Raw genomic sequence first — 15617 nt, forward strand, 5'->3', positions numbered from 1 at the left:
CCTTGTTATTGTAACCCATCAAATTGTTATAAGTCTTAAATTGCCCCTGTCTCAACTTTTTTGGAGGGTGTTGCAATCATCTGATTTGAAATTACTGTACGTAAAAAAATAAACCAAAAATAAATAAATAAATAAACAAACCAAAAAAAACAAACAATGAAATTCACAAAGTAAAACATCATATAACGTTAAGATGTAGTGTGTTCAATATAGCAAAGGGTGAATATAATTTACAAATCACTCCTTTTTGTTTTTATTAGCATTTTTCACACTGTCCCAACTTTTTCGGAAATTGGGGTTGTATAGTAGTAACAAGTGTTAACCTATACAACTTTTAATTTAAAAAAGGTATTAGTATATGTTAAAAGTAACATTATTCAAGATGAAAAAATGCTGTAAAAGAACTGTTCATTGTTAGTTCATGTTAACTAATGTAGTTAACCAATGTTACCAAACACTTATTGTAAAGTGTTGCCATTGTATTTAAACATACTTTACAATGTAATGTTTTTGCATTACACTAGGCTACTAAAAATTATTTGCATAATGTCTTAATGGTCCTAAAACAGGCTTCATTTTCTTTTTTCTTCTTGTTTTTCATCTTTTTATTTTGAGATGAAATCTAGCATGAACATTTCTTGACAGCTTGTAAGCTATTCATTGATTGACTTACCAAAGAGTGTTCGGGAAACGATCATCATTTTTGCAATTCAGTTTAGTGCTGCAGAAATTATACACTTCACCTTTAATGCTAGTAAGGGATGAAAATGATTCTCTATTTAATGACACCACATAAGGCATTTCTTACATCTATTTCTTTAATAATTGCACACTAGAGTGAAAAATATTGAATGGAATCCTGCCAAGCTGTTGTTACATGGCTCTGTGGTCTATGAACCACACATTTAAGATGTTTTTGGAAGCTTAGCGCTGAGCGATTGAGTATCAGTGAGTGCTTTCTGTCTCTCTGTAGTTTCAGTGGTGAGGCTGGATATTAACAAATCATGTCCTGTTTGTCTGCGCAGAGAGTCCGTTTATGAGCGTGTAATGATTAATCTTTCTCTGAAGTACAGAGAAATATCCTCCTCTCTATATTTTTCTTTTCATCAGCCCTCCGCTGCTTGACGGAAATGAGCAGGCACCAGATGACTGAGTTGCCGTGTATGGTCTCGGTGAAGTGTGTCTGTACTTTTGTACCTGAGAGGAGCAGAGGCTCTTGAATTATTGAGTGACTTTGTTGTGTAAGTGTCCCTCGGTGGGCCGGGACGGGCCTGCGGTACCATGTGTTCGTGTGCCATATGTCCACTGCCCCACACTGAGGCGCTGCATACACTGTCCTTCACCCCCAACAAGCGCCCACGGCACTCAGTGGTGAACGCACCACACACACAAACACACACACATGTACCTTAACTCAAAATTAATTTCTATAAATCTGCTGGAAAACAAAAACAAATCAGTACCTATGTACAACTCACAGCCAAGCTGACATTTGGTACAACAGCACTCTTGCTTGTTTTAAATAGCTTAATTATGCTTGGAATAATAAACAAATTAACCCACTGTTTCTCTTTTCATAGGCATTTCCTGTTTAAGACATCATCAGGGACCACGCCCCTCTTTAGCAGCTCATCACCGGGTTACCCCTTGACCTCTGGCACAGTATATTCACCCCCGCCACGGCTCTTACCCAGAAGCACCTTCTCCAGAAGCGCCTTCAAGCTGAAGAAGCCCTCCAAGTACTGCAGCTGGAAATGTGCTGCCCTGTCGGCCATTGCCGCCACCTCCCTGCTGGCCATTCTGCTGTCCTACTTCATCGGTAAAATATCTCACATTCTACTGTGTCTGTAACTTCTGTTTGTGAATTTGTCCTCTATCTAGAGGCTTTGCATCATCACCATTTAAAATCATTTGAGAGACTCAGTTAGGGCAAAAACACGAGTATTTGTGCCTGCGCAAACACTGATTTTGTGATAGCAATGATTAGATAATTTAATGTTGCATAGATTAAGTGGGTTATACATAATTCAGTCGTGTCTATGTATGTGTACACTTGAGCACATGTTTCTCCAGATGCAGCTCATTATTGAATATGCCTGAGGAGAGATGTTACCTAACTGATTCCCAGTTATCTGTTACTATAATTCAGTCATTATACCGTTAGTATGATCTGAATTATTAATGCAACATTATGCCTTGATGGTACTCTATGCTTCAATGGTGAGTTAACCCTTTAAAGCCTGATCCCAAAATTCTGAAAATTCCATTCTGTGCCAGAATATGATATTCATATACATATTCATACTACATTCATATTCATATAACATCAGACACCTGAACTGTATATACCATATTGAAGAGAAGAACTAGGGCTTTCAAATGATATAAATATATGTATGATTATTTAAGGCTAATCATCCTTTATCAATAAGATTTCGCACAGCAATTTTTACAAAAATCTTCTCCGGCCACCATACTTCATCAGACAACTGCTGGGAAATTTAGAGTGTATGAAATATACATAATTTTGTGGGCAATGTAGAATAGCAGACAGATTAGAAATATAATCTATTGTTTAAATGTTATGACCATTCTAGTGATTAGTGGGAAAACAGAATAAAACAAACATTTAGAATGTTAAGATACATTTCACATGACCACTCCCCAAATACTCCTTTTGAGCACCTGTAATAATAAATTGAGACTGCGTCTGAAATTGAAGGACACAAACACTGAAATATACATTTTATGTGTTCAATAAAACACACTTTATTTCATTTGAACATTCGAATTACACACGAATTACACAGCAAAACATACAAAATCAAACTTTCGAACTATCTACAGTAAATACATTTTTAATAGTGCAGGAACAGAATATACATAAATTCATAAATACTCAACAACTGCAATACCTGTGGAGAGAAGAGAGGGAGAAAAGAAGGGAGGGGGAGGACAACAACACCAGTAAACATGGCTGGGGATCAGGTTCCATCTCATCTTCCAGCTCCTCATGGTCCGGGTCTTCCTGCAGTAGTTCCTGGTCCAGCAGATCATCCTCCCGTGTGCTCTTGCCCTCATAAGCCACGTCCTCCTCTGCTATGAACCTAAGCTCATCAGCAGTCAGCTGCCTCCTCCTCTTGAGAGTGCTGAGCAAGGAGCCATACTCTCTGTCCATCTCTACAACAGAAAAAAGTACAACAATTGGTAGCCAGCAGTGTGTTCTTCACAAATCCGTACACTTAATATTCACCAAAGGCTTGCAGACTAACCAGAATGTCCAACTGCAGACAGCCCACTCACACTTTCCTTGTGAACAGGAAGCTACACACAACCTAAAAGCATGTCTGTGTGATGGATGGGTAATGCTATCTGCTGAATTATAGAAAGATATCTACAATTTTTTTTTTATTATTACATGGACAATCAACAAGCTAGATAACTTATATAACTAGCAGGCCAGTTTCCAGGCAGGTCTGAACAGCGTCTACTCTCTGCCCCACATTACTTCAGGCAGATTTTTCACAAGTGACAAAAGTTATTGATATTTAGCTAAAAATGTACATAGTATTGCTAACTAATGTTTATTTAGCAAGTTTGTCTGTCCGATGAACGCCGACGGTCATGTAATTTTTTCCAGAAATAACTAACGTTACTCCTACAAATAAATGCTTCGTAACTAAAACGTTTTGACTTTCAGTTGACAATATTGACAACACACGTTAAATAACTTGTCTTACCTCGAAAGATCGCCTCAGTTTTCAATTTGAAGCAGTAAGTCCAACACTGGAGGTAATCTCCCTGCGTATCCTCTCTGGCTCCGCTCAGGCAAATGGAGGATGACGCTGATGACTATACATTTATTATTCACGCCCAGTAACCCCTTAACCAATCATATGTGCTTTTAGCTTATATTGTCATGAGTATCTGGCAGTTTTCAGAAATAAAATCGGTGATTGGACGGTGAAGATATTGAGACGGGAACCATGGGAATAATTGTTCCCAAATTTGAATCCGGCTGGTAAGGGTTAAGTGTTTCCAACTGACTTGACTAGGAGCAGCTTTGCAACAAAATTCACTACATTTTGTAAGGGAAATATGTGTGTGTGTGTGTGGGTGGGGTTATGAGGAAAAAAAAAATGAATGTTACAAACTGGTTATGCTGGTTATGCAAGGGTGTTATGCTATAAATGTGGTTTAAGGGTAGGGTTAAGGGATAGAAACTAAAGTTCATACAGTATAAAAATGATAGCCGCACCAAAGCGTGTGTGTGTGTGTGTGTGTGTGTGTGTGTGTGTGTGTGTGTGTGTGTGTGTGTGTGTGTGTGTGTGTGTGTGTGTGTGTGTGTGTGTGTGTGTGTGTGTGTGTGTGGGCAAATTTCTACATTTGACATAACTAGTCACCAAAAAAAAAAAGTGCAGCATTTAATGTCTGCACCATTAGCACCTCCAAACAGAACTACAAAAATAATGACTATTTCCATATAGGTTTTCTCAAAAATTTCGTTTCTATGTCCTGCCTCAAACTTACACCATTGGTTGGGCCAGGATGCTCAAACAGAGATATGGTTTGATAGCATCACATTGCCCAGTTTTCAGAAGCTGCAAATGGTTTACTTCCTACCACACTAGGTTACGAGATAGTATTAAGGTTAAGTTCACCCAAACATGTTAGGCAGAATAACAACCTCAGTCACCATTCACATTCATTGTACAGGGAAAACATGCACTGAAAATGAATGGTGACCGAGACTCACAGTCTGCATAACATCTCCATTTGTGTTCCATTAAAAATAAAAGTCAAATGTGTTTTGAACGAGTAAATAATAACATCATTTTTATTTTTGGGTGATCAATCCCTTTAACTTTGAAAACATAGCACACAGAAGCTTTAACAATAAAACAATCATGGTTAATCATGAATATTTACTTTAATCTATTGACAGATAACTTTAATGTTTACTTCTTGAATAGCCATGTCAACCTAAAGACAAAGCAGACCTCTAATTGTGGAGGACCCTCAAAATGCAGTCATTAACCCCAAACTGTGACCATGAAGAATAGGGTGGGGGGTGTTATTACTTTCAATAAAGTTTCTCACCTCTCTCACCACAGTATTTTGTGAGAGTACATGGACAGATATTGAGTTACTGGCCTTCCCCTCACACCTCACAGTGCATCGCAAAGACCCCCAGTGGAGAGGAGAAATGAGTCCTCGCTCTTCACAGTGGATGAGTTTAATACTGAGAGTGTGAACAGCATGAAAACGGAAGACAAAATGAGAATAAAAGTACACCTTCAATAAAAACACAAGGCACAGAATGAAAAAGAGAGAAAAAGAGAGAGAGAGAAAGGAGACATTGAGATGACAAAAGGCAAAGATAGAGACACAAAGGCACATAGACAGACAAAAGCGGTCACAGAGAAAGAGGTTGGCTTTTGGTGGCCTCTATTAGAAGCATACCTGGGCTGGGGAGTTGTGCTCTGGCAGAATGCCTTAGTCCCCTCTTTGTCTCTATTTAAAAGCCCCAAGCAAGGGGCAGATGTGTCACATGGACCCGCGCTGCCCCTCTTCTCTCTGTAGACCTCGCTCAACAGATGGGGGAGTCAGCAAGTGCAGGAATCAGCACAAACGTCCTTGTTCCTCCTGCCTGTGTCGCTGTATGTGTTTTCAACTACCCGCCTGTCTTTCCCGTGTCCTTCAGTGCTCCATGTTCTTTTTTGCCATCAGAATCTCCGACCCTGAAGTTCAGTTCTGTTCTGGTCAAGGAACTGGTACAGGGAAAATCACACAGATATCCATTTTTTAAAGTCAGGGACAGATGCTTAAGTATATAGACAGGATTAACTTTCCCAATGGAGCGTAATGGTCGGGTTCTGTAAGTAAGAATCCTATTAATTTAATTTTTTTCCATATGGGAATTGATTATTAAAAATAACTTATGGGGGCCTAGGTAGCTCAGCAAGTAAAGACGCTGACTACTACACCTGGAGTCGCAAGTTTTAATCTAGGGCATGCTGAGTGACTCCATTCCGGCTTCCTAAGCAACCACTTGGCCCGGTTGCTAGGGTGGGTAGAGTCACGTTGGGTTAACCTCCTCGTGGTTGCTATAATGTGGTTCTCGCTCTCGGTGGGTGCGTGGTGAGTTGTGTGTGGATGCCGCAGAGAATAGCAAGAAGCCTCTACATGCGCTAGGTCTCTGCGGTAATGCACTCAACAAGCCACGTGATAAGATGTGTGGATTGACGGTCTCAGACGAGGAGGAGATTTGTCCTCTGCCACCCGGATTGAGGTGAGTCACTATGCCATCACGAGGACTTAAAGCGCTTTGGGAATTGGGCATTCCAAATTGGGGAGAAAAGGGGAGAAAACTTTTAAACCTTTAAAACAGACCTACCTTGAGCTCAGAGGTTGTTAATTGATGGAATATGCTTCTGCTGAAGCCACAATTCGATGTTATTTCAACTTCATTTTTAAAAAATCGTGTTTATCACTCTGGAGTCAGAGGCGTTTTTTTGGATCTTGGAGATGTTTTGACATGCCCTGACATTTGTGCTTATTTCAGTTACTTACACCATATTAATTTGCAAAAGTTTTATTACAATGTATTCAGCACAAATTGTGCTACAATAATATGTGAGCAACATTTATTATGTTTGTATTTTTGAGAAAATAATATATATATATATATATATATATATATATATATATATATATACATACATACATACATACATACATACATACATACACTACCGGTCAAAAGTTTTGAAACACTTACATAATATAATTAAATTAGTAAAGTATTAGTAAAGTCATCAAAACTATGGAATAACATAAATGGAACTATGGGAATTATGTTATGACAAAACAAAATCCAAAATAAATCAAAACTGTGTTATATTTTAGCATCTTCAAAGTAGTCACCCTTTGCCTAGACTTTGCAGACATGTACTCTTGACATTTTCTCAACCAACTTCTTGAGGTATCACCCTGGGATGCTTTTTAAACAGTATTGAAGGAGTTCCCATCTATGTTGGGCACTTATTGGCTGCTTTTCTTTATTATTTGATCCAAGTCATCAATTTCAAAAACTTTTTTTTAATTAAATTTCAGTTTTATGATGAAATAACTTAATATGGTGGCACAATTATATTTTTGTCTACAAAACTAATTTCAAACATTTAAGCATATGCCTTCAGATCAAAAGAGTTTTAAGATCATGAGAAACATTTCAGTCAAGTGTTTCAAAAGTTTTGACCGGTAGTGTATATAGTGCTGAATTTTGTATACCAGAACCTTTGGTACAACATATTGTGAAAACCATCCTGTCCATTCATTCACATTAAACAATAAATGTATTTAACGTTTGGAAGTCACCTTTTGTTTAAGAAAGTCTGCATGCAAGAGAGTGTCAATGGTCATGAATATTTATGTATTTCACAACTAGGGTGATAATGGCCCACCCCTAATGGGGCTATCAATGTGGAATGCCACTGTGAGAAGACTGAAGAAAGAATGTTTTATTATTATTATTATTATTATTTATTATTATTGACAACATAGTTCACAATATAATTTATATAACTATTACTAACAATATAACTATTTTTTTGTTGTTTTTTGTGAATTAGTGTAAATATTAGGGAAATAGTTATATGGCATAATATGTCAAATATTGCAAATACATTTGAGCCAGCAAGATGCATTTAGAGGAAAAAATTAAGATAATGCTTTTTCAAAATAAATTTTCAAAAAGGTCGCGCAATTTCTTGTTCATTTCAATCATATTTGACATTTCATTACCTCTCAAGTATACTATAAACAAATAAACACCCATTATGATTGTAATAATATATTGGAATAATATAAATAATATATAGTATGGAATAAAAATTATGCTATTTAGTGTTTTGGGAGAAAATAAAATGAAAGTACCATTTTACTCTGCAGAGCCTTTTGCCCCGTTATGCCCAATTATCACACAGTGCATAAACAATGAATAGATGAATAAATGACTTACTCGTCAGAAATTATATCCTTCGCTGGATCAAGTTGATATTTAAAATGCAAGTGCCTCATCAGTCTTGATCTTCTTCTGATGAAAATTTGAATTCTTCCTCACTGTTCATCTTCAGGATCATCTGTAGAGCTTCATCGCATGTGTAGTGTGCCTTCATTCAAAAGCGAGAGAAAATCGATGAATCTGATGAAGCTTGATATTATTTTTATAGCATTGATGGGGGCATTAGATCATTACCGTATGAATAGTGGGCTCCATGAATGGGTGTGCCTGGACCAGCGCTAATGAGCTGAGATGGAAAAACTGTACCTCTCGTGAGTTTCATATACACATTACATAATCGATAAATGTTTTTTGGATTTGAATAGGTTAATTTAAATGTAGACATTTCAAGGTTTCTATAGACATATTTATCATGTCTGTGCGACAATTACACGCTGAATTTCGGTTCATTTTTGTAACGTGCTCCAGACAAAAGTTCACAGAGACAGAGGCAGCAGAAAGTGCATCCTGTTTGTTTTTTATATTTTACAAAAGCACAATGTTTTGTTTTTATTGTGAGTGGACACAAATAAAAGTAGACCCTTTACAGTTTTGAATGATGTCTTCCTCTTATCAGTATGACCATCAATGACGGAGTATTATAAGTCGTTTCTGTTGTTATTAGAAAAAAATCCAAGTGATCGCGCCGTGCCTCCATCGACTCCAGAGGGTTAATGGCAGAATTCCTGATAAAGAACTACACTTCTGATGATGATCCCGAGGGGCAAAATCCATTAATCAGAGAACCGTGGCAAAAGAGCTCAGCAGCGACCGCCCACTCCAATGACGCACTACACCAGGAGTTGGCAAAATTTTTGACATGAAGAGCCATTTTAAATTGTTTAATTTTTAAATTTTTATCACTGTGCCGAACAGTAGCCTACAGTATAGTATGTATGTATGTATAACATAACGTGTGTTTAAAAGTCCAATTCTATTTAGTATTTTTTTAATGAACAGTTATTTTTGATAACAAATGTTATTGTCAGTGAACAGTTTGAGTGAAATGTTTAATTGAACAGTTAACATTTAAGAGTCTCTTTATTATTTTACATATCCTCCTTCAGCTTTAATGATAGCATGCACTCAAGCTTGCATTATTAAAAACATATGATCATGTTATTCAGCATGATTTTAGAGTCATTCAACAGTCATCTTTGTTTATACAAAACTTCCATAGGAGTTAAATTTCCAGTTTATTTCCTGGTTTAATTGTACAGTATGTGTGTTTTATGTGTCTTTGCACTTTTCCTTAATTATGTAGTTTGAAATTCACTGTCATTGTGGATGAAGGAGCGGGTATGCTTGGATGAACATCTCAAACATTGATAACAGTGCTTTCTAATTTACATCATGTTTTACAAAAAGGTAAAAAGGAACAAATAAAATTAGAAAATTTAGACTGTAATCTGCTCTATGCGAACAACAAAAAGCAGACACGTTTACTTGCATGACTCACCTAATTGAAGCTCTGCAATATCAGTGGCTCGTGAAGCGTGAATGGTTTGCACACGCTGCGCTCGTCTGTTGTTGACTAGCACAGTTTCGTCACATTTTAATAGCCTCTAGGTTCCCATTCAGCTCATAAACAAATAAACAAGCTGTGTGATTATGATGAAGGATATCTTTATTCTTGTATCTTTGTCTTTTTGTCTGATTTTCAAATACTTTTTTGCTTCAAATCAGAGTTTGTAATGTTGCGATTCACCTGGTTGGTTTGTTTAATGGCATAGAATTATTTTATGATGTAATTTATGAATACCATATAGAAAAAATTTAATGGGAAAAATACTTCCCGAACCAGGACAGTTGAAAAAGTGGGTAGACACTGTTGAACACTTTAACCTTCTTGGCCATTCTAAGGAGGTTTCATTCAATAAAGTGCTTTTTTTTTTTTTAAAGGTAATCATAGCTGTCAGCAGTGTTCATTGGATATAGGTCTTAACTGGAGGAAACTGGCCCAGCTTAATCTCTCTGAGAGTGTTTACGTTCACATTTGTGTTTGGGTGAGTTTGGGTGGTTTACGAGGACATTTTTTTTTTAGGTTAAAAACTGGTAATTTCAAGGTTATTATGCTATAAATGTGGTTTATGAAGACATTTCTAGTGTCCCCATAATTCAAATCACTTTTTTTGAAAATGTAAAAATGCAGAATTTTTTTTGTGAGGGTTAGGTTAAGGGTTAGGGTTAGTTTGTACAGTATAAAAATCTTTATGTCTACGGAGAGTCCTCATAAGGATAGCCACTCCAACATGTGTGTGTGTTTGTGTGTTTGTGCGTGTGTGTGTGTGGGGGGGTTGTGTATTAGTGTGTCCACACAAACAGATAAATGTGCCACAGCAGCATTTTTCCAAACACATATGTGGCTGTTAGTCCACTGAGAACTGCCCAATCTCCATGGGAATGGAGGGGAAAAAGAGAGTTAGAGAGCTCAGAGGATAGAAGGGAGATATTTTTATTTCATCTCTTCTTTACTCTTTCATTTACCGGGAGTCTGAAAGACTCCTTTTTGGTTTATTCTCCAAGGGGATGGATAACTGTCCCAGAACTGCACCATAGCCCCTTAAAGCCCAAATTCAGCACCAGAAGAGAGGGGCTCACAGATGCTCATACTAACACATTTCAGCTCCCTGTGGCTTAAACACATACACACCAACACAGGTGTGCAAAGCATCTATCTCTGAGAAGAGAAGAGAAGAGAAGAGAGAGAGAGAAGAGAAGAGAAGAGACTGTTGTTCCACAGACTCATGATATCACTCTCATCACTGTGTTGAGAGGCTGCCACAGCAGGGAAGGGGTTGCTAGGATACAGGTGAGTAGTCCTGATGCAAAAGAGAAACAGGTCTGTCATCATATGTTGTAGAGAAGACAAACGCTCACCAGCTCCCTCGCAGTCTGTCTGCCGACTGCAAGATTGCTTGATTCATTGGCTCACAGTGTTCAAAGAAAGAAAGAGAGAGATAGAAGGAGAGAGGAAAAGGCAGATGGAATGTGTAACAGAGATAACAAGGTTTAGACTCCATCAGGCTACATGCTGATTCCTCAGGCTGCGGTCTGGATGGCTCACAGCCTGGCGAGGATGCCAGCATCAGATCAGCAACAGGAAAATCAGGATTCCTTAATGGCACTCTCCTATAGAGCATAATCACACAGCTGTAAAAGCTATATACAATAACACACTAAAAACACACACTGTGACTTTCAGAATAAACAGCTAGTTATGCTTACTGCAGCTTAACATGATTTACACAAGCTAATCATGATTTCTTGTCGGTCCTGGAACAACATATCCATTAACCAATCAGATTTTGGGGCTAGAGCTATGCACAGGGTTGGTGTTAGACTCTTTACCAACATTCCTATCAACCACCTGTTAGATGGCAGTTAGGGTCTTGGATAACTTTCTTACCAACTAATCAGAGTTTTGGGTTAGGCATTGGGTCATAAGGTCTTGAACAACATTCTTATCAACTTATCAGGCTTTAGGGTTAGGCAGTGGGATTCAGTAAAGGTCTTGAACAATATTCTTATCAACCAATCAGAGTTTAGGTTTAGGCTTATGCTTAGGGGTAAATTCATTAACAACTTTCCTATCAACAAATCAGATTTCAGGGGTAGAGTTAAGGCTATAAGCATGGGGTTGGGATTACTGTACTGAACGACATTCATATAAACCAATAATTTCTCTCCGATTTTAGTAGTAGATAAGGATTATGGTCAGGGTTATGGCTATGCTTATTTGATATGAATGTTGTTCAAGGACCAACAAAGGATTTTAATCCAAGAACATGTCCTACTTGGACAAATCACATCGTGTACATACAGAGAGCTACACATTCAAATTTACCGCTAGATCACATTGCACTGTCCAAACACATCAGAGTCCTTGAGCTTGGAAAGTTGTGCGTACCGTGTGCTTGTGTTTGTGTGGTGAGAGTCTGGGCTGCGTGTGTGAGTTCTGTGTCACCTCTGTGTTTGTGTGGATACAGAGACAGCCCATACATCAGTGGAGACAGGCCGTGTGGTGAGTGTCATGAAAGTAGACAGAAGACAAATTTGCACTCTCTCTCTCTCACTCTGTCTTTCTCTCTTGTTCACTTGCTCGCTCTCTGCCCCCCCCTACACACTGTATTTTTAGCAACATCATCACTTCCCTCCATTTCCCAACACTAACTCACATACTCATCGCTACTTTGGTCTGTTGACCTTCACGGCAGCCAGTGCGTGCACCTCCATCCATAACGCACTGCTGTCTAGAGTGTTACTGAGTAATCACAGCCGCTTACTCTAACCGCATAGCGCAGTGTTAGGCCGGTTTGTAGAGTCAGCAAGTGTCCACAAACATAGCCTCACGACCATGGAAAAACATGCCTACAGGCTTTTACACTTTCAGTTTCCTTCTGGAGATTTAAGTGGCCTTAAAGACAACAGGCAAAATATTTAACTTCTGTGAAGTAAAACAAAAAATTCTGTGGAAAATAATGTAGGGTGAGACTTGTTGTTGTATTTGGGATTTGATTGGATAGTGATCGTTAGGCTTTGATACTTCTGGTAAAATAAAGTTTTCTCCACCCATGTAGCCTTGATTAGCAACAGAAAAAATGTTTTTGAAGTGGAGAAAGTTCTTAAATTTTGATAAAAATTTGGAAAACAGAACATTTTATTCTTTAGAGTAATGCAACATATCATTCCCATCAACTCAGATGTGGGATATTCCTACTTGATATCTCCAATCTCCAACCAAATAGGCATTACATTGCCCTATGCTTGGAATAGGATGCACTGTATAAGGAAACAAAACTGCAATGCTCCTGTTAGCTTAGCTGGTGTAAATAGACGTTTCCTAGCAGCCAAATTGTGGAAGATAAATGATATGCTACCATTTATTGTGCAGGTGTACCATTTTCAAAAGAAAGTATAATTTACTGCATTTTACAAAATTACCTCTGCAAATGTTTTCTAAAGTTTTATCATTATGTAATGTTGGCACTTTGATACTTTTTATTTGCTGAAAAAGTGAATGTTTCTGACTTAAAGTGGCATTCCATTGCATTTTTCCAAGTTAGAAATTCTGACTTTCCAAGTTGAATGGAACGCAGCAATGTTAAATTATGCACATTAAGACAAGAGACAGTTTTTAGGAAAGTAAATAGGGTCAAGTTTGATTTAATGTATTTTGGTTCCAAACAATTGGAAGAGACTTAATCTATATCAGTATATACCTTTCTGTAAAAAAGTATTTGCCCCCTTCCTGATTTCTTCTATTTTTTTGTATTTTTCATACTAAATTGTTTTTGATCTTCAAACGAGATATAACATAAAACAAAGGCAACCTGAGTAAACACAAAATACAGTTTTCATATATATATATATATATATATATATATATATATATATATATATATATATATATATATATTATTTTTTTTATTTTTTTTTTTTTGTATTGAAGCAAAAAAGTTATCCAACACCTATATCACCCATGTGAAAAACTAACTGCCCCCTTAAACTTAATAGCTGGTTGTGCCACCTTTAGCAGCAACAACTGCAACCAAACACTTCCGATAACTGGAGATCAGTCTTTTATAATGCTGTGGTGGAATTTTGGCCCTCTCTTCTTTGCAGAACTGCTTTAGTTCAGCTACATTGGAGGGTTTCTGAACATGAACTGCCCATTTAAGGTCCTGCTACAGCATCTCAATTGGGTTCAAGTCAGGACTTTGACTAGGTGACTCCAAAACCATTCAGAGTTGGACTTACTCCTATGCTTTTGATCATTGTCTTGCTGCATAATCCAGTTGCGTTTGAGCTTCAACTCACGGACTGATGACTGGATGTTCTCCTTTAGGATTTTCTGGTAGAGAGCAGAATTCATGTTTCCCTCAATTATTGCAAGTCCCCCTGGCCCTGAAGCAGCAAAGCATCTCCACACCATCACACTACCACCACCATGCTTGACCGTAGGTATGATGTTCTTTTTGTGAAATTCTGTGTTTGATTTACGCCAGATGTAATGGGACTCCTGTCTTCCAAACAGTTCCACTTTCGACTCATCAGTCCACAGAATATTCTCCCAAAAGGTTTGAGGATCATCAAGGTGTGTTTTGGAAAAAAAATATGATGAGCCTCAATGTTCTTCTGGGTTAGCAGTGGTTTTCGCCTCGCCACTCTTCCATGGATGCCATTTTTGGCCAGTGTCTTTCTGATAGTGGAGTCATGAAAAGTGACCTTTATTGATGCGAGAGAGGTCTGCAGTTCCTTGGATGTTGTCCTTGGCTTTTTTGTGACTTCCTGGATGAGTTGTCACTGTGCTCTTGGAGGAATTTTGGAATGTCGGCCACTTCTGGGAAGGTTCACTACTGTGTCAAGTTTTGTCCATTTGGAGATAATGGCTTTAACTGTGGTTCTTTGGAGTCCCAGAGCCTTTGAAATAGCTTTGTAATCCTTCCCAGGCTGATGTATTTCTTCATAATTTCCGGAATTTCTTTTGACCTTGGCATAGTGTGCTACAGGGTGAGACGTTTTAGCCAACCTCATGCTGCTGAAAAAGTTCTATTTAGGTGTTGACTTGATTGAACAAGGCTGGCAGTAATCAGGCCTGGGTGTGTCTAGTCCAGCTGAACAGCAGTATGAATGCAGTTTCGTAGATTTGGGGATTTAGTAACTAAGGGGGGAAATCATTTTTCACACAGGCCCAGTTGTATACATTTTTGATAATAAATAACTTTTAATAAATAACTTTATCATTTAAAAACTGTATTTTGTGTTTACTCAGATTGCCTTTGGTGTGTGGGTGTGTGCGAGCAGGAGTGTATGTTAGACAAATACATCCACATTGTCACTGTGACTCTAGAGTGACCTCAATATGTCATCTTACAGCAGTCATGAGGGACACAGAGACAGTGAGGGAAAGCTGGACTTTGACACAGCACCAACATATGGTACATATGGAACAGGAAGCATATGGCGTGTATGGTGTTCCTGGTATAGGAACAGCAGGAGATGTAGTCTGGAAACTGATGACTCTCAGCAGACTGTGGTAGGTCAGGAAAAGTCAGCCCAAGGGCATAGGGACACAAGTTCACTTAAGTACAGCCGAGAGAGAGAGAGAGATAGAGAGGGGAGGGGGAGCAGTTTGCTTTTGCTGGCGCACACTGTATCTTTCTACAGAGGAGAAGAGAGTGCGTATGAAGGGCGGTTTTCAACTCTTCTTCCCTGTTCATCTTCATCCTTGTCAGGTTTTGATTGATGTGATTCATTTCTGGCACGGTGGTCAGCGGATCACAGATGCTGGAACTCTCACTCCAGTGCTAATGTTAGAAGCAGTCTCTGGTCTGTCAGTAGACATTCCCTGTTTGTCTCGCTGACCTGTGCTGTCCATCGCCGAATGTCCAACAGCTGGCCCTCGCTTCTTTTCATGTTTGTCCCTGCATCTATTCCTGTCAAACAAAAACAGAATATGCCAGGTCTTTCTCTGAAGCACAGTATGTGAGCGGTGTGGTGTGGGGTTGTGGTATATTGCCTGGAGCAGGGAGCATTTTTTTGTTTTGTT

At 38.3% G+C, this 15617-nt stretch overlaps 1 protein-coding gene across 3 annotated transcripts in view; it reads left to right on the top strand.

The window, feature by feature from the left end:
• Window positions 1-15617, top strand: part of tenm2a (teneurin transmembrane protein 2a) — a 378826-nt gene that overhangs the window by 282010 nt on the left and 81199 nt on the right. For all 3 annotated transcript variants that reach the window (XM_051649776.1, XM_051649777.1, XM_051649778.1), the window contains one exon: window positions 1581-1819. In XM_051649776.1, coding sequence (XP_051505736.1) covers window positions 1581-1819 — 239 coding nt within the window. The remainder of the gene's footprint in view (window positions 1-1580; window positions 1820-15617) is intronic.

The sequence above is a fragment of the Myxocyprinus asiaticus genome, chromosome 22 (assembly GCF_019703515.2).
Source record: "Myxocyprinus asiaticus isolate MX2 ecotype Aquarium Trade chromosome 22, UBuf_Myxa_2, whole genome shotgun sequence".
NCBI classification, from domain to species: Eukaryota; Metazoa; Chordata; class Actinopteri; order Cypriniformes; family Catostomidae; genus Myxocyprinus; species Myxocyprinus asiaticus.